Genomic DNA, 19,326 nt, shown 5'->3' with positions numbered 1-19,326 from the left:
ACGAAATTTCATGAAATTTCTTTTTATAATCTTTCATGAAATTTCTTAACTCTGGGCTTATCACTCAGGTGCTCATAGAAGTTTCTAGATCCTCGTATCTTCGTGGTCGCCCTGCAGTTTTGAAGAGTTTTAAGTGTGAAAAGTTTCTCATATGCCAGTGATCATATTGTGAGGCGTCCTATCCAAAGTCAACTGAATACATATATTGTAGATTGTTGTTAAAATACCAATAAAAATATTTATTTCAATCTTCGTCAGTCTTCGGGTACATCTAGAGTACCTTTATAGACAGAGTATGGCCATTTCTGTTCCGGTTTTTCATTGGTCGCGAGCAAATAGGCTGACACGATACTCTTAGGGCCGTAAATAAACAAACAAGATGGCCGTTATGAGCAAGCAAGATTGAGGTTATGCACATCTTACATCCTCCTGTGATAAAGGTGAAAGGCAATTTAACGACGTTTTCATGTGTTTTTCGTGTGCTATTCGTAGATATGCTCGTTTAAATTGTTACTGCCGCATAATTGAAATTTTTGTACTCTACTCTCCCTATACAGGTACTCTAGAGCGCGCTAGCGATCAGACAGAAGGGAATCAAGTAGCGCCGCTTGACTAGGCAACCACACACAACGCATTTCGTAAATACACGTAAGAAGTTGACAAAACTTGCACAAAACTTCTTGCGAGATCGCGGTTACACTTGGCGAAAAATTGCGATCTCGTCGCTTTTTGAAAAAATTCCTCGAATTCAACTTTTCGCGAATTCCCTGACGTTTTCCCTGACACAAAAAAAAAATTCCCTGACACTCCCACTTTTTGCGAATTCCCTGACGTTTTTCCCGGTTTTCCCTGACTCAAAAAAAATTCCCTGACGTTTCCCGGTTTTCCCGGTTGCTAGACACCCTGCAAAGAGACAGGCACTGCTAGCGTATGTCAAAAATATAGTGGGTCAAACTTTTGAGTCCGTTAAGTTTAAGCGCGCCGACTGCTGCGCTGTAATTCAACGAGAAGTATGAGGAGTTTAATTTGAGTTGAAAACGACGTTGTTCCAGTAAACCCTCTCTTATTATTTCGGCGCATACTTATCATTAAAACATCAGATGAGGAGTTTCAAAATTTTTAGTCGCACGAACTTCCACTCTATCCACTCTCGCCATTTACCGCAGCAGATGTCATGAGTAAAGTTACAATGTCAACATTTTATAATGCATTTACACCGTGTCATGTCTCCCGCTGCGCCCCATCTTGTTCCATCCACTCGTCAATCTCTTCACTTCTCTGCATTTCATGGTCATTTTCCAAACATTCAGTGTCTTCTGGATCATCTACGTCATCTCCTTTTTCTTCCATTGAAAATGCGTCTTATTGACTACTTTCGCACGAGCCGTTGAAAAACCTGTGTGAAAAACCCGCAAACAAGACTGCAATGAAGGCCTTTCTTCCAGAAACCGCGGTCGCCGCGACTTTCTTCAATGTACTTGCATGAGATCTTGCTTAAAATTTCTCCCGCACCGGGATTTTTCAAGGTAATGATGGGGATGAGGCCATATCTGCTAGAGTACCTGTATAGGGAGAGTAGCGACAGATCTGAAACTTGGAAAGTCCATCAGGCCTTCACCGATGCCTCCGCGAATAAAGTTAGGGCCCAAAAGGGCAGCCAACCTATGAATTTCGAATGTCCAGAGCGATTTACAAATACAATTGTTACGAACCGTCGTTTAGAAAGCATGTATTTGGTTTACTTTTTGCATAAATTTACTTATTTTTGCGAAAGAACGCTCATTTATGTACATTCTTAGCCATCTTGGTTAGAATTGAAATCTGTAGGCTGGCAGTGAAATTTTGTGTGTTAGAAGTTGCTCAGAAGGGTGGCTGCACTTTTGGGCCCTAAGCCCTCCATGAACCGATCTGTCACTACTCTTCCTATACAGGTACTCTAATATCTGCTATTCTTCCACCCCCAGTCACACGCGTATTTCTTGATGCTCATTCATTGCTATGTACTTGTGGATAGGAGCATGAAATGTGGCAGCGTCCTCTGAAGGTGGAAGACAAGCGAGATTTTGTACATTGTGGAAAAAAGTCGGAACATAGCTTTCATACCTACATTCAGCCAGAGTTTTTTCTGCTCACCCTTGAAGCCATAAATATAATAAATAATGGAATGATGGAAAAGATGATGAATGGAACAGATTCTAGGTTATCATCCTCAACCTTTGTGAGTAACATGTACCCATTGTATGATGCAGATTTAAGAGTTCCGATGCTTTGCTTTAAGAGACCTTCCTTGAAATGTTTCAAGTCCCTGATAGTGTCTTTCTCCTCCTGCAGCTGAAAGCGCCTCTTGAGCTGAGCCCGTGCCATCTCTTGGTCTCGCTCTGATGGGTCTTTCCTTCTTTTGGCAGGAACTGTTGATCGGTAGGCCGGTTGATTTGGGAAGATGGTGGGGTACGCATTGTTTGTTAACTTTGGTACCTCCCTTGGCACCTGAACAACTGGACCCTCCTTAGTTTTGAATTCTTAGTGTGTCACGACAAATTGACTGGAAGTGCTTAATGCACACAACAGAGCTTTTTGTGACGGTGAAATTATCCCTGTTCAGAGCACTAACCCATTTAGCATGGCGCTCTGGATCCTTGACAGAATCAGGGAATTCGAACGTTGAAACATTCGGATCAGGTGAACTTGCATAATTAGCTTTACAACCAGGTATGCAGCAACAACTACCCATTGTTCTCCAATTTACTAATTCTAAATAGTGGGAGTCCTATATTCTAGTTATTGACAAGCAAGACTAGATTGAGTTCGGCTTAAAGCCACCATTACCAAAAAATATTCAAAACGTGCAGAGAAAGAATGCTCATAGCAAGGCAAAGGAAAATTCAAAGTAAAGCAGTATAAAACCCAAATGCTTATAGCATGCCAAAAAATAATTCAAAGCACCATTAGAGAGAAAATCCATGCTTTTAACAAAACGAATGCAAAATATCCACACACATGTTTAGATTTAGAAATTCTCACGTTGTCAGAGATCCTGTTTGACCGCGAGAAGTTGCACTGCAGATAAAATGAAGTAAAATGAAGCTGTTTCACTACACTGAGAATGCAATGAAACAAACTGGACCACAGGTCTCAATCTTAATTTTACTTCGTTAATAATTGAGAGGTAATCGGAATTAATTGGTGCTGATAATCCCTTTTCTACGACAAAGTAAGCCATCGTACTGCAGCTACAACTTAGTTACGATGATGGTATAACAAACAGGGTGCGCCTTCACTCTAACACTAAATTGATATGTTAACTTCCAGGGGAGCTGGATGGTGATAATCCATACAAAAAATAAACTTTTTAGTTGTGGGAATTGAGATAAATTTGCACAAAAAGCTTTCTCCTCCCGACACATGGAGTGGAACCGACCGGACAAACACAAAATACGAACGAAAATGCACTGAGATAAATTCATTTTGCCGTTGTTCATCTGCTCAGCGGATAGAACGACGGCACGGAATGAATAATTACCGAAATCGCGAAACTTTCAGCGAAAAATACCGGAAAAACACTTGATTTCACAATGCGATTCCATAAAAACACACGGAAGCACGTTCAACAAGTCGATTCGCGACCGACATAACCTCAATCCCCCCGTGGCCAGGTATGGGTAGGTGGTATCGCATGATTGCAAGCGTGTTCTCTTGATTTGTGAGCAGGAATTTTTCTATTCAAACAATTGTAATTGTAATTATAATTGCAAACACAATTATTTTTAAAGAAAAAAATATAAATTAAAAAAAAATGAATAATGTTATTTGGTAAATCAAACATAATAAAACGATAATTAAATTCCTTCTGGCATTTGATGTCCTATTGTATATTCAATACTGAATTCGAAAAATAACTGTATAAAGTGAATAAGAAAAAGATACATTTTTTTTTGATCATCGACTAATGTCATGACATTACTCGCTAAACCCTATTATTGTTAGGAAAATTATAATCAATGAAATCCAAAGGCTAAAAATTAATTTTTCTAGGTACTATGTCTAAGGAGACCATTTTTTTTCCTGTTCAAAAGCAATCAGTGATAATTAACAGGTTGTTTATGTATTGTTTTTCATTTAGTATCTCTGGGGAAAAGATACTAAATTAGGGAGGCATGTTGGAATGCTGCATTCATATTTCCCGCATTTGCGATGTAAGTAAATCGGTGTGTTACACCGGTGACTTCGAGATGTCGCCACTTCTCTACTTGTACTAATAAGGACAATCATGTACCTTCTATTTACGTTCAATTCAACAATAAATTTATCGCTACACATCAAAAATGTTATACATTAAACTGAAAGTACCAACAACACTAACACAATTACACTGGTGAACACAAAAAAAGGCGCACAATCAACTAATATATACTCTATCACCGCATAGAAATTGTGACTAGTATTTAATACAAAAAATTACATTTGTTCAAGAGTGATTCACTGGACATTTCCTACACGACATGAAAAAAAAAAATTCGTTCTACTCAGTATTTATGCTGCTACACACGTTTTGGATCAGTTTCCTGCATTATCTTGTACATTACGATAATGATGGCTTCTCAAAAACGTAAACCGTGAGGCAGCGCAGCGTGGGGGCGAATCTCGGCCCTAGATCACATAGACACAGAATATATAGGCTACAGAAGGTTTACTCCCGTTTACTCCAATGTATCGTGTTTTGTACTTTCCAGCGTCTGTTCATTAGTGCCAAGTGAATGCATTTAAGTAGACTGTAGGGGTAGAAAGGAGTGCATTTCAACAAACAAACCGACATCGTTGAAGGTCGTCCAAGCTCCGGACAAAAGGCAACATACAAACAATGCTTTCTAGGTGTGTTCTTCTTCTTCGACCGGGATATCTGGGAGTGAACCTTAGCCTATATATTCTGTGACATAGAATCACCTTAAGTCGGGCCTCACCCTTCATATATTCTAATAATACCTATAAAAAGTTTAAAAAAAAAAAAAAAATCGAGAGAGGTAAAATGTCTATTGGGCGCATTAATTCTAAAAGAAGTTATGTGTTCTACATGAAACTGTGTGCTCATAGTTTTTTTTTTTTTTTTTTTTTTTTTTTTTTTTTTTTTTTTTTTAACATAAGTACATCCTGTTAATCCATTAAGGTGTGAACTCCACAACTTTTATGAAATAAAGAAAGCCAAAGACAAATATTACTTAGTCTTTCCACTATCAAAATGTCAGGAGTTTCTTTATGGCCAATTATCCAACGATAAAACAAAAACATCATTAGAAAACACGCTTGAGAAAATAAAGAGCAAAAAAAAAAAAACCGATCACTCTGGCCCTGCACTAAGAAAAATCTTCGGTTTAGAAACTATACTTTGGATCATATAGAGCGCCACTACTGATGGTGGTAAATTGACTACTGAGTGACAAGGCTTGCATAGACGATCAAATTCCCGAACCAATTCTGATCAAAGTAGCATCAAAGTGTCGGGAATCATCAGTCTGAAACTCATTAATTTGCTTCTTTTTAAAATGGAAACTTGGCAGAAATGTTTCCTGTGGCAGGAAATGATGAATGGTGGTACTCTGGTCTGATCTTACTTCGAAGAAAAAAGTGCGGCCCGTCAAAATTTGATGGTAGATGGTGACCACCAGTCATCAGCATGTCTACTTTGATAGGAATTGGTTCGGAATTTGATCGTCTATGCAGGGCAACAGTCTTTAATCTGTGGTATGAATAAAGGTTAATGATGTGAATACCATCACCATAATGAGAATACCATTGATATAGTACATATCATACCATATCTATGTATATCATTCGAAAGAACAATTTTCAATACATTCGGTTCTCGAATCTTAAAAGCTAGAGTTTAAACAAATCTCAGTTAATCAAACTTTTTCGAATAAGGAAAATTGATCTATTCAGTTACGCATAGGATATCTGGAGACACCATTGAAATGAGCTTCTTTAGACGCAATCAGTATAAGTTCGGCCAACTAATCTTCAGCAGTAATAATTGAAACTCAAATTAATTATTTATCACCAAAAAAAAACCATTTAGAAGTGTCCTTTTTGTAATAAAAAACTAAAAAGAGACTGAAATCCGCGGGTTGCCAGGGAACAATCCTCCTAGTACCGAAATAGGGAGATTCTTGTGGTAAACTAAATTGGTGGATAATGGTTACAAGTAAAAAAAAAAAAAAAAAAAATTATGAGTCTTTATTTGGGAAGGATAGAAAGGGATCCTTTTTTTCTTTTCAAGAACATAGATTTTATTTAGACCAAGTTTAACAGGAACACATCAAAATGAATTGAGATTGAACTGAGAAAAGAGGGGTTCCTGTTTTATTCCTCCATTAGATGTTTAGGACAAAGTTAAATGACAAATTTTATGTTCAAAATATTTTTGTTAACTTAAAATTTCAGACAGAAGAAAATTTCTGACTAAGTAAAACCATAATTACTCCATGGTATTACTTTTCTAAAATGCGACTTGGTGCATTTCTGTTACATTTGGTCCATCCTTGAAAGGCTTTTTCAAATCACAATAATTACAAGTCTGTCAGAACTTCCTTGATACCAAGGTAGATTTACACAGGTATGGACAAGTTGGAAATTTCCCATGAGCCTCAGTGCGTGTCACATGACTTCGTGACGTAGGTTAAGGGGCCAGTTTGACCGCGCTATTCTCAACTTTATTAAAGAATTGCTCCATTTAAACATCAAAACACCATCACGCATTCACAGTGGTAGGTAATAAGATCCTCGGGAACAATGGACCACTAGACAAGGTACGAATTTCAGCCATCTGATACATTTGCCTTGACAAAAATTTCACGTAGAACACGATACGCACAACGAAAATTACCTCTATCAACTCCTTACGGAGATATTTAATGATTCTTAATGCGTGGATTCAAACCATCTGCTCATGAAAACTCAATGCTCTACGTTATTCACATCGCGCGCTACAGGTTATCATGACAGTCTCTGCGATAAAAAAATCAGGCAACTTCCATCTTGACGCTTTGGCTCAGCTACAGCAAATTGCGTATAGTTTGAACAACACATGGTGGGAAATGAGCATTGCCCGATTGAGGAGCTTGCTGAAACCGTTGTAGTGCGCGATTTGAATCACGTAGAGCTTTGAGTTTCTTGTGAGCGGGCAGTTCAAATTCCTCGTAGCCAATGTGTGAAAAAAGCGTTAATATCTTCGATATGAGTTGGTTTCAGTAATACTCATTGTGTGAATCGTGTTTTACGTGAAGTTCTGGTTAAGAAGCATGTAGCAGATTGCTTAAATTTGTACCTTGTCTAGTAGTCAATTAAATTATCTCCAAAACTTAAATAACGAATTATTACCAAATTGGAGAAACATAACCAATAAATCACCAACCAATCACAATAATGAAAGCATAAAAATGGCGGACGTTAAGGGGCCACTAGAGAGCCAATCACAGGCCGGATTTTCAACTTGTCCATACCTGTGTTAATCTACCTTGCTTGATACTCTGAAAATAAGTAATTTGCACTTTTTTAAAGATAATTTGATGGAGTTTAACACAGTAGTAAAAGGGTAGGTGGGAATGAGCGATACAAAATTTTTTTAACTTCGTTTATTTTCATTTCATTTCTAGTGCCATAATTAACACTTCTTTCATCGAAACGTTCTTTCGTTCAGCATCCTTCAAAACCTAAACGGAGAATGTCACAGTTCGCATGGAAGGCCTTAAATGCATGTTATCAACAATACATGACGAAAACTGATTTTCGATTAAATGACAGGCCAAAATTTGCTGTGGAAGAAATTTGAGACACTAGTGGAGAACCAGAGAGAAAGAAAAACCCTCAATTGGTATCTTGGCAATGGTGGAAGGTTTTAATTTCAGGACTTTAACATTCAACTGTTGACCTATCTACTGGGTGGATGCTCAACAATGGGTTTAGTATTTCATTTACGAACGAACCGAAGTTTGGTAAACTTGTGGCTCATAACTTCAACCGAAGCTCATCATCCACCTAGAAGGTAAGATGACTGTTGCTCTCATATAATTGTCCATAAGAAAGTGTTGCATCCCTAAAAGTGAAAGAATTCACATGTCACCAAGAGGCTAGTGAAGGGTCTCTCTTTATTTCTGTTGAGGACATACCATCGTCGAGAAATACCAGTTTCTTTTCTATCAATTTAACTTCTTCTTTTTTTTCAACTGCGTTGCCCTTCTGGGTAGTAGTATTTTCTTTGATTGGGATGCATTATCACTGATAACAACAGAATTTGGATCTTGATTTTCGGTATCTATTGAGCTTGCACTTTCAGTATCAGAGATCTTAGAGTTTGATGAGTCTTCACTTTCACTAGTAATTTCTGAATTGAATGTGCCTGAGGTCTCACTAGAGGGGCTTTTTAGTGTTATATGACCATTCACTTCATTTTCAACAGTGTTATTGAAAAGTTCCTCTACCCTTACTAACCGTTTCCCATTTTTAAGAGGGGTTTTCAGAAGACCGGAAAAATATTGCTCACTGGGAGGTTTTTTCTGATTGCGCGTTAAATCTGCTAAACCCCAATTCTTTTTATCGTTGAATGTTTCATGGACGGCATTTACAGAAAATTCCGATAAGGCATTCTTAGCTTCTATCCTTAACCTTGCTGTCTCTTCAAAATTCATATTTTTAGTAACATTTAATAATCTTTCCAAGGGATTAATTATGAACATTGGTGCAACTGGCTCTGGTTTATTGATGGTAGTGCCTAAATTGATGGAAACAGCTTTAGTTGCGAAGTCAAAGGTAGAATAGAATTCAAAAAACCTCAAGAGAAGCTCTGCCAGAGATTTTGAGTTTTTTTGTTCAGGCTGAGGTAATTTTGATAAGTCTCTAAGGAAAGTGCAGTTAATCCCATCTTCCGTTACACGATCATCTTCAGGACCTGGAACAAAGATGTTCGCTCAAAGCTTGAATTGTGAAAACTAAAGACATTGAATCACGGAAACCGTGCATCCCGCTCAGTTTTGTACAGGCGAAACGAGACAAGTTTCTCGGATCACCATGATGGGCGGGAGGGGAGGGAGAGAGAGCGTGTCCCAAGCACTCGAAGAGACTGCAGAGATACAATGGAGAATCCATTAATGCGCTCGGTTTTTCGCTATTAACTCGTTTTGAGTCCATTTTCAGATAAAATTCCTAAGAATAAATGTTGGAGAACATGTATGTTTACAACCGAATCGCAAAATTTCACTTTTCCGAACTAATAACCAACCGAGAAAAAAGCCTCACAGTCTGACAAAAATTCACCGGGGCCGCTACTGCGCATGCGTAGATGTGCGCATATTGGACAAATGAGCTCATCGATGCAGGTCGGTGCTACCACTCATCGGCATGCCAATTTATAAAAGTTGTCACCCCTTCCGTTACACAGGATGCACGGTCTACGTGAATCAATGTCTTTGCTGAAAACACTGAAATAAATTAATACAATATGTTACGACATGATGATGTTGGGCCCAGGTCGAAATCTGAGGTAGAACCGCGAAAAACATGGATTTTCAGCTATTTCGGGCTTAAAAATTAGAAAAGTTTGATTTTGAACTGATGAAAAAACGCGAATTTTCTGCTATTTGGGTACCTTTCCGTTAACCTCCCGCTGGCGGCAGATATGACTGGCAGGGAAGAGTCGTTGTGAAGGGGGCGCCTCGCTTTCCGGCGCGGGTCTGTCGTTAACGTCAACCGATCGCGCGGGCGACACATTTTTGTGATTTTTGCGTGAGGGCAAGATGGCGCCCACGTCGGTTTTTATTTATCGAGATATCGATTCTATCCTCGACGTTGCCAAGTGCTTTGTTACAATAGTTTGGTGATGGATCATGTCTTTGAGGTTGACAGTAACAATTCAATACCAGCAAAAAGTTGTGTTTGTGCAATTCCTACTAAACAATCCTGGCCACTGATTTGAGGTTATCTGGTCGTAGCTACGGAGAACATACGGGATCGTAAAGGGAGGACTTAGAATATTTGATTTTTTAACTTGAGAAAGTGAATTTTTTCCGGATATGGGATTTGTAGTTGAATTTCTAAGGAAGTTTGATCGAATGAAGCAAATTTGTTCGACAGAATCACATTTTAAAAGAAAGTAAAAATGATGTAATGCATCTCTACATAGGGAATGTTTCTTTCCGCATAATTTATTGTTGCCAGACAGTGTTGAAAATCAGCATATTTCCCCCATTTAAACTCATGGAAATGTCTACATTTTACTTTACAATTTGGCAATAAGGCCGCAGATAACACCAACACACTCTCACACGGTTTCTCGAATGGCCAGGAATGCTAACAATAAGTTGGAATTGGTTCGCTTTATAAGCACAATACTAGTGGTTGTGCAAAGGTTAAGAAACCAAAACAAACGGAGAAATAATAACAAGACTTCTTGTCTGTCGCAAAAACATCAGTAAAAAAGCACTTGGCAACGTCGAGGATGAATCGATGTCTCGATAGATAAACACGGGCGTGGGCGCCATCTTGTCCCCGATCAAAAATGATAAAAATGTGTCCCCCGCGTGATTGGTTAACGAAAACGATATACCCCCGCCACAAAAAGCACGTTCAAATGCGCCCACTTCACATCATCTCATCAACATCTGTTTTCTGTGATTTTAGGCAATTAAAAATGGCAACACCGGCTCTTTTCAGGGGGGAGAGGCTTTTAATACAAAAAGTTTTTTGGAAGAAGGTTTTGACCAGCTACGACATTTTACGCCAGGGAATCTAACTCTGGTTTAAGATGAGTCGCCCTTTTATCCCATTTTAAATTATGATGAAAAATAAGAAAATTCTAAAAAGTTATTTTTAACTATGAGCGCAAGGTTTGAAATCGACGAAAATTGGCAATAGTGACTGTCTTACGTCCTGAAGGAACATACATGAAGGAAAATTTGCTCCCCCAATGAGATCGTCATGAAACAGCGCTTCGAATGCCAAAAAAATCCGCATTTTTCGCCTAAATCGGCTTTCAGACTCATGATTAGGCCAGTATTAGGCCCCCAAAGAGACCGGAAATGACTAAATCATGATACATTCCGTGAAATTTGGACTTCCAGAGAGCAAAAAATCGTAGAATTGAAGAATTTCAGGGTATGGGCCCAAAACGACCCTTATCGAAACCCCTCCTTTGACAAATCCCTTAATATTGATTGTCATTCAGTGGTCTGCGCCTTTAACTGGTAACCATGTCGGCAGCCATTTTCGATTCGGAAACTTAATATTTTGAAGGAGTAAAAATTTGATCTCCCATTCGAACTTCTTGAACCATAAAACTTAATTTTGAACGTATCGTTTGTCATGCGCTAAATTGGTATTTCAGTCGTAAAACTCGAGGCCACTTAGGGCGCCATATTTGATTTTAGGGTTTCTTGAAAGCCGCAGCAAAAAAAGGACCTCATTTTCGGACTCTACGACCCTGAAAACCCAATGATTGATACATCACTATGCACCTGGACCCGTATAGGCAAATTAGTACCCCTGAGTGGTATTTTCGGCCGCCATCTTGGATTTTGGCCTAAAAATGACTTTCAGGATAACTTTCGACTGAAATTTCGGGTTCTACGATCCAATATACCTAGGAATGGTCACCTGACACGGCGTACTTGGAAACTATAAAGTTTGTCACCCCAAAATCACCATCTTAAATTTAAGAGGGTCCGCACTAAATTTGAGATGGCAATCATCGATTTCCTTTTTCTAGACATCATAACGAAGAGATTGAGCTATCATACACCATTCCTGCACGATTAGGCAGACAGGACGTCATTTTGTGACGAATGCCCCCTGACTACAGCATTAACCTCTCCATTCAGTTTACAGTAGAGGTAGAAAATAATAACATGAGGGTCATTCCACTTCAACTCAACCAGGCTCGGAACCCCACCCCATCCGATCTGGCTGAAAATTGGTATACGGGGTCTATACATCATTCTAAGAGACAAATTTGAAGGGTTTTTCCATCCGACGCCCCGTTCGCGAGATATCGACCAGCAAGGATGGGGTGAATTTTAGCGATATTCAAAAAAGCCCGTTTTAGCGATCCTCATTTTCTCGACTTCCCTCTCTTTGACTCTCCATAGCGAGACTCTGTATCAATCCATCATACTTTGAAAGAGTGTTTCTAGACCAATTTTTCATGTATATTCTGAATATGCCATCAAAATTGAGCTAAAAATTATTAAAATGGCCGTAATTTAGGGTTTTTTAAAATTTACTATTTTTTCGCCATTCAATGTTCAATCTGAATTATCCAAAATAAAGTCTCTCCGATTTTCGATTTTTTTTTAATACATCAAGCTGAAGATATATTCTGTTGGTTGATATACTTTTTTCAATTGCCATCGGATGATTGAGAGCCTAAAAAAATTCAAATAGGCCAAAAAAGGTAAAAAATTGGTATGAAAAGTCGATTTTTTACATGTTAATCCAAATATCCCGATAATAAACTCTTCAATTATCGATATTTTTTCCCACTTTACCCTCTAACATGTGTAAAATCAGACTATCAACGCTTTCCATACGTGCACCGATCGATTAACGGCCTGATGGAAACCGGAAACCGACCGAAAATCCTCGAAATTGACGCAAAAAGACGATTTTTCACACCGTAACCGATGCATTCCATGGATTGTAACTGCAATTTCCTATTTTCTCTCTCTATTTCCACCTTAAGGTGTATGATTTTGAGCACTAAACACTTACTAACGTGCATCGATGGGGCACGGATCTAAACGGAAATGAAAACCAGCCGGAAATGCTCAAAAATGACTGGAAAAGGCGATTTATTGCATAGTCAGGGGAGCATGTGTTCGAAAATTATGTCCCGTTTGCACGTTTGTGATGCAAGTTTTTCTCTCTTCAGTTTGGTCCCTAGAATGAGAAAATCTTTGGTGGACTCTCCGATTTTGATGCCAAGGCTCCAAAAACAAGATGGCGGCCAAAATTGAAGCTGAAATTAAAATTTTGGTAAAACGGCACAAAACGTCAAGAGAGGTGTCGATTCTCATGTTTTTTGGATCTTGGATTCCAAAAAAATTGTAATACAGACCCCTCGACCCACGGAAATGCCCAAAATCCAAGATGACGGCCGATTTTGGCTCTTTAGTGGCTAAAACGTCAAATGCGGAGCAAAGAGAGGAGTAAACACTCTAGATATCTGTTTTCGAGGTCACAGATTCCAAAAAAAGGGGGGGGGGGAATATTTCATGCCAAATTGTACTGATTTGGACCATCATGCAGAGGCCGATCTTGGCAGTCATTTTGATTTAGAAGGTATCTTCGCCTTCACGTAGTCAATCCTTGATAGAAAAGAAGTTCCTCGGGATGATTACCGGGAATTCTTGATCTTATCGCAAATTTTCCTCGGTTAATTTACTGGAAACGTAAAATTTGCCCCACCTGGCTCCATTCACCGTGCCAGATGGATGGCAAAGGCAATTTATTGTTTGAAAATACATATTTTCAGGAACCAGTTTGACTTCAAAAATAATGAGAGGGAGAGTAATGAAGCCTTATGTATTTTTATTGTAAAAGTATATATTCAAGCTTGGTTTAAGGCACCTTTCACGACTCAAGCGCCAAACCAAGACTTGAAGTTTTTGATGGGGCTAGATCAGTATACCAATATTGATCCATTTATTTCAGAGGCATGCATAAATAAGTTCAGCAATCATTTGTGTTCCTTGACGCCACAAATGTGTGCCCTTTCATTTATTGACAGTAACGTGTCTGATGAAATGGAAAAAAAAGAGATTGATAACCTGGATAAAATTGCGACTTTTGAGAAACGGATCGCGTTTATAAGGATCGGTGGAATGGAAGGCTTAGAGTTGTGTGACTTCGTTTAGTTTAGTAGGCTTTAGAGTACTTTAGTGGGCTTTAGTAGTACTTTTAGTAGTATTTTAGTACTTTAGTAGGCTTAGTAGACTTTAGAGTTGTGATACAATTAATTTTTTTTGAAAGACCCGGTTTATCCACCGATTTTCTGAAGAGCGAACCATCAACTTGGTCCCATGACGCAGGTTATAACGAAAATTTCAACAAATTAGTAAAATTAAAGTCTGTTAATGATGTGGCCGAGCGCCGGGTCAAACTGATACAGAAGTATAATGGAAGTCTGACAAAAAGTCATGAACAGCAGCAGTACATGCTGCAAGTGGTAGCAGACTACTGTAAAAAGTACCCGAAATGTACCAAGGCAGTGCTGAGTCAACCCCTAGACTAGGTAGGTAGGTACCTAGCTTGAATCAGTGAGAACGAAAACACACCAACTCGGTAACTCGAAAATGTTCATTTTTCATTGAAGACTGTCAATTTTCATAAAGATCATTGAAGTTACCGCATCTGTTCCAACTTAAATATTTAAAGTGTCCTTAAGTACTCGCCTTAAGGCACCAAAAATCTCATCTTGATTATTTTCATTTATTTGAGTTGGTGTGTTTTTGTTCTCACTGATTAACTTTAAGTTATAACTTAATAATTGTAAAAATTCAAATCAAGAAAAACCTAACAATTTTTTTCCAGATATCGTGTTTTTGCCCTACTTTGAAGGTAGAAAAATCGTGTTTTGAAAAATTCTACAAAATTTCTGTTCACACCACGAGAAAGTACGCAAAAATTTGAGTCAATAACTGTAAATGCAGATCTCTGCATGAATTTTATCGTGAGTAAGCAATGCGCCAAAACGTGATACAACGCGATATGCACGTTTCAATTTTCGCGCATCGTCTTGTCGCCCTACTTAGAGAGCAAAAAAATCGTACTTGGAAAAATTCTACAAAATATCTGTTGACACCGCGTGAAAGTACGCAAAAAGTTGAGTCAATAACCGTAATTTCATACGTCTAGATTTTCATCATGCCTTCGGCGACGCTTCGAAACGCCAAAAAGCGCGATTTGCGGAAATCGAACCTGCAGGCTTGCCACATACAACGGCCGTGCGGCACGGTTAAAAATTTTCTTTTTTTCGATTCTCCTTCTTTAGTCTTCCTTGACACACTAATAGGAAACTTTTGCAGGGTTCTCCCAATAAAAATTCGAAAAAGTTATTTGTAACGGCCACCCTAACCCCCCGCCTTTCCAAAATTAAAATTCGGGTTTGGTGTTTGGAAGCGACCGCGAGTGGACGTTTTCAAATTGGCTCCGCGAAAATGTTCTGTTTTTGTGGTGTTTAGGTGCGCTTTGTGTGTCCTAACTAGTGCCATTCGCTCAGGTTTTTTGCGCTGAACAAGAGGCGCTGGGTTGTCTCATGATCAGCGTCGAACAGATGGGATAAATCCCTTGTGATAGACCACTATGTTCGCTGTGTGTTAATCGGGTAACGCATACCTGGCAGTTTCCGTAACTGGAAAGTGCTGCTCGGAGGCGTTTGTTTAGCAATGTCGCGTAAGCCCGGGCGGAAAACCAGTGATGTTTATATAAACAATTGCTCGCGGATCACGCTACCTTGCTTCAGATTGATAGAGCGAAGATCGATCCTGGCAGACGACCAGCGACTTTTTTAGTCGAAATCGAAGACTCCGTGGTACGAGACGCAGTGCCGCGGCGTGTAATACCCGTGCGCGCATTGTTGGCGTGCCGTTGCTACGTTTCTATTGGCGGGAAAAGGCGTTTAAGTCACTGGGCAGAGTCTTAGCCGACAGCTGTTCCAACCTAATAAGTGGAGTAATAAAATGAGAGAGAAAGAGGGGGCCCACCAACCCCCGCGCAGCAAAGCGGTAGTGATGGTGGGGGGAGCACCATTTTCCGCAGTCTAAATGAAACTAATTTTAACTCCGTGAACTCGACGGACTTCCAGAATGGCTTAGCCGGAAATGGAAATGCCCACTCCTCGTGGGTGTATGGACATGATGAAGATAGAAATTACCCGACTGCTGATGAAAATTCTAGAAACCTCTACCGGACAGCGCGAGGAGAGAATATGAGGACCTTCTTGGAAAACGAAAGAGCCATTGCTGCGGCAGCTGTAGGGGGCTTAAACGCAGCCACACGAGGGAGGGTCCATGAGCAACTTTCTCCCTTTAGAGAACGGGCGAAAAGTGAATCTAGAAACACGCGAGTGGAGGAAGTCAGAGGGCTCATAGATGTTGCAGGTGCACTGTTCGCAGGCTCAGGTCGCCCCCTCTTTACGGGACATGACAAACGCGGATCCTTTAGCTCGTACCATGACGATCGGGGAATGAGAAGAAGCTCCTTCATGACTGTTTCAAGTATGCAAAAGCATATTCATCACCATCATCATCATGTTGGCCTCCCGCAATCCAAAACTGGCGGGACAAATGAGGAGAAAGAAGAGCAGCCTAGAGCCAATACGCCAGACTTGTCATTGTATGGACTCCATGTCCAGCTGAGCGCAGTGCCGACTCACACGCGCGCGGAAGCTGAGATTGAAGCAGCTGGTTGCAAGGGCTTGAGAACTCAGGGATTTTGATTTTATTATGTAAAGATTAAAAACAAAAAAGGGAAACGATAAATCGAAGATGTGAGAAGCATGCGGGCATGGTGCAAGCTGCTAAGACCTCAGATGTATGACAAATTTAAGCAGCTTGGATGGCTTGATCCGGAAAGCGAAGAGAAGGGTATGCACGCCATAGTACGGGACCTGACGAAAGTTGAAGTGTCGCTGTACTTTAAACTGTTAAATATTATGCCAGGAAGATCAAACAAGAAATTTTCTCCCGCGGCCTCTGTCGCCAGCCATTTAAATATTAGCGCGGAACAATTAGTGTAGTTACAGGACGCTCGGAGAGGTGAATCAGAAGGGGACACAGCGTCTGTGACAAGTAGCCGGACGAGGGTTGAAGCTACTGCTCCCCCTCCAACCCCATCTTATGAAGACGCGAGGCGGCTCCTTGGGACAGCCGCGAGTGTACAAACAGCGGCGCTGTACTCAAAGCTCGACAATTTGTATGATGAAGGAGATGAAACCAACAGGAAACTGGAGTTCAACTCGAAAATTAAGCTCGATCGACCAACGCAGTTCACCCTCGGACGCAGCGAGAGTAATCAAAGTCGGCCTGAGAGTATATTGCCTAATATTACAGTGACACCGGCTACACCACCCACCAACTTGACAGCCGAGAGGTGGCCTAGAAGGGTGGAGACCGTACAGCCACCTGTGGCCAGACTGCGGCGGACATTCCTTCAAGAAGACGAACAGCAATGGTTGGTGATCGATAAAGTACACGAAGCACTTAGACACAAAATGTCCATTGGGAAGGTCGCAAAACTTCTGACCTGTACGTGCAATATCACCACCTGCACACCAGAGGAGACTTGGAGTATATTAAGGGACTCAGAGGACGCCCGGCTACAATGGATCATAGTGCTCTGGTTCTCGCTGAAGAGAGAATACCCTGGGAAGAGCTGTCCACGGGGATCAAGGGGGAGCCGCTTAGAAGGTTATACTGCGAACGGGTTGAAGATGAAGACCCCGGAGATGGGAGACAACCGAAGCCCGTACAAGAAGAAAGCACAAGCTCGCAAATTAATTCCCAGTCACCACATAAACTCAGATAGGGAACTGGCAAGTGGAGGGATCCCTAAAGGAATGGGCAACGGGTACCTCTCTCATCGGCCAGGAGACAACCGAGTCGTAGCATCTCGGGGATGGCGACCCCTACCGGCGGGACCAGCGCGACGAATCCATTCGAGGTGGTGATACCTCAGTCGACACCAACCAACCGGAGGCCGCGACTGGAGGAATTACTTAATGACAAAAGTAAAAAGTGGCACATGAGGAGGACCTTAAGGACATCTTCAAGAAACTTAGACCTACTTTGGAAGTTCTAGAACAGGAAATTCGAAGCCAACTTCAGATCGAAGAATTAAAGTAGATCAGCGAAGATGAACTGACGTCAAACCTTCGGAGGATGTTGGTGCACACGGAATCTGCGACTAGGAAAAGCACAAGGCTGGAAGAGGCAATAACCAGCTGCGCTTGCCTAAACGAAGAAAATGAGGAGCTAAGACACACCTTGAGAGTGAAAGAGTAGGAGATAAAAGAATTGAAGAGGCGCATAGATAATTCAGAACTCCCTCGCGGAGATCTACTACGTGTGCTTGAAGAAGGAGTTGTGGATGAGATGTGGGGAAAGCTTGTTAGACAACCATGGCCGGGAGAAGGTTTCAAGGCGACAAAGATGCCCGTGACCCGTGATAGGGGACCCGTTAGGATTATGAGGGAACCGATAATATGGTGATTGTGATATCCGATGATGACACGGATGGGACGGACCAGGTCAAAGCCCTGAACTTACCCAGGGGCGCTAAATCAGCCATTGAAAACGATGAACTTACTAGCGACAGCTATGAAAAGATCATAAGCACAGAGATGACCATGTCAACGGTAAAGCGAAGCGCTTGGACACAACCCCTAACGTAGTCAAAATTAGAAATGACCCCGATAATATGGAAGATACCACATATGGAATTATCGAAGCTATGAGGAGGGTCTTTATGGACATGCCACAACTAAACTTCGTTTGTTGCACAAGATTAAGAGGCTTGCAATCGGAGATACGAAAGGTAGTTGAGCTACAAGGGCGGAAAACTAACAATACAAACGCTGTGTTGTTTGGACGTAAAAAGAAGAGAGAAACAAATAACAAAGAGAATGAAGAGAATCCTGCCATTCCAATGCCGAAGCCATGACAAAAGCTGGGACAACAAGATCAGGCAAAATCATTCGCTGGAGTAGTGGGGAAATCGGAGAGAGAGAAATTCCCCCCGCTTGGAAACCGTGGCAGGACAGGCAGTTCCGTTAAACAAACACACAGAGCAGAAGAAACAAAAAAGGCTCAAGCTCCTAAACGCCCAACGGTGGTAGTCTCTAGGGGGAGGACGCTCATATGGCGATATAGTGAAAGCTGTGAGAGGATGTGTCGGTTCCCTAAGTGCGAAGATTGTTGATACGAAGATGCATACAGGCACAAAAGACCCGCAATATCAGTTAATAGTCAGCAATATGGAGGATGCCATTAAGATAAGGGACAAGTTGACGGAGTCGAAACTCATAGCAACTAGCCGACAACCGCTAGTACGCCTGGTAATAACAGGGATCGATGAAACCGTAACCGAGCAGGAGATGAAGGAGGAGCTCTCATTGAGCGGACTTGCGATGCAAAATATTCGGCCGTTCCCAGCAAACCGGTGGGGGAAAAAGTTAGTTTTCTGCGACGTTGCAGATGGAAAGAAGGCAAGAGAGATCTTAAAGGAAGGGCGAGTCAGTATCGGATACGCAAGCTGCACGGTCAGATTGTATGTGGGAACAAACACTTG

The 19,326-nt window shown here is 40.8% G+C and overlaps 1 protein-coding gene and 1 long non-coding RNA gene across 2 annotated transcripts in view; one reads left to right on the top strand and one right to left on the bottom strand.

Annotated features, from left to right (window-relative positions):
- The first annotated feature begins 464 nt into the window (after positions 1-464).
- LOC140224706 (uncharacterized) lies at positions 465-3,853 on the top strand. Its single transcript, XR_011899957.1, has 2 exons — positions 465-2,218; positions 3,310-3,853. It is a non-coding gene; the product is annotated as an uncharacterized lncRNA (long non-coding RNA).
- A 2,479-nt stretch (positions 3,854-6,332) lies between these two features.
- LOC109038402 (poly(A) RNA polymerase, mitochondrial) overlaps positions 6,333-19,326 on the bottom strand; it is a gene marked incomplete at its 5' end in the record, with an annotated part of 53,066 nt that continues 40,072 nt past the window's right edge. Inside the window, 1 exon segment of the mRNA XM_072301007.1 lies at positions 6,333-8,938. Coding sequence (XP_072157108.1) covers positions 8,190-8,938 — 749 coding nt within the window.

Source organism: Bemisia tabaci, chromosome 1, assembly GCF_918797505.1.
Source record: "Bemisia tabaci chromosome 1, PGI_BMITA_v3".
Taxonomy (NCBI): domain Eukaryota; kingdom Metazoa; phylum Arthropoda; class Insecta; order Hemiptera; family Aleyrodidae; genus Bemisia; species Bemisia tabaci.
The sequence above is the reverse complement of the archived record's forward strand: the minus strand, read 5'-3'. Positions and strand labels throughout refer to the sequence as shown.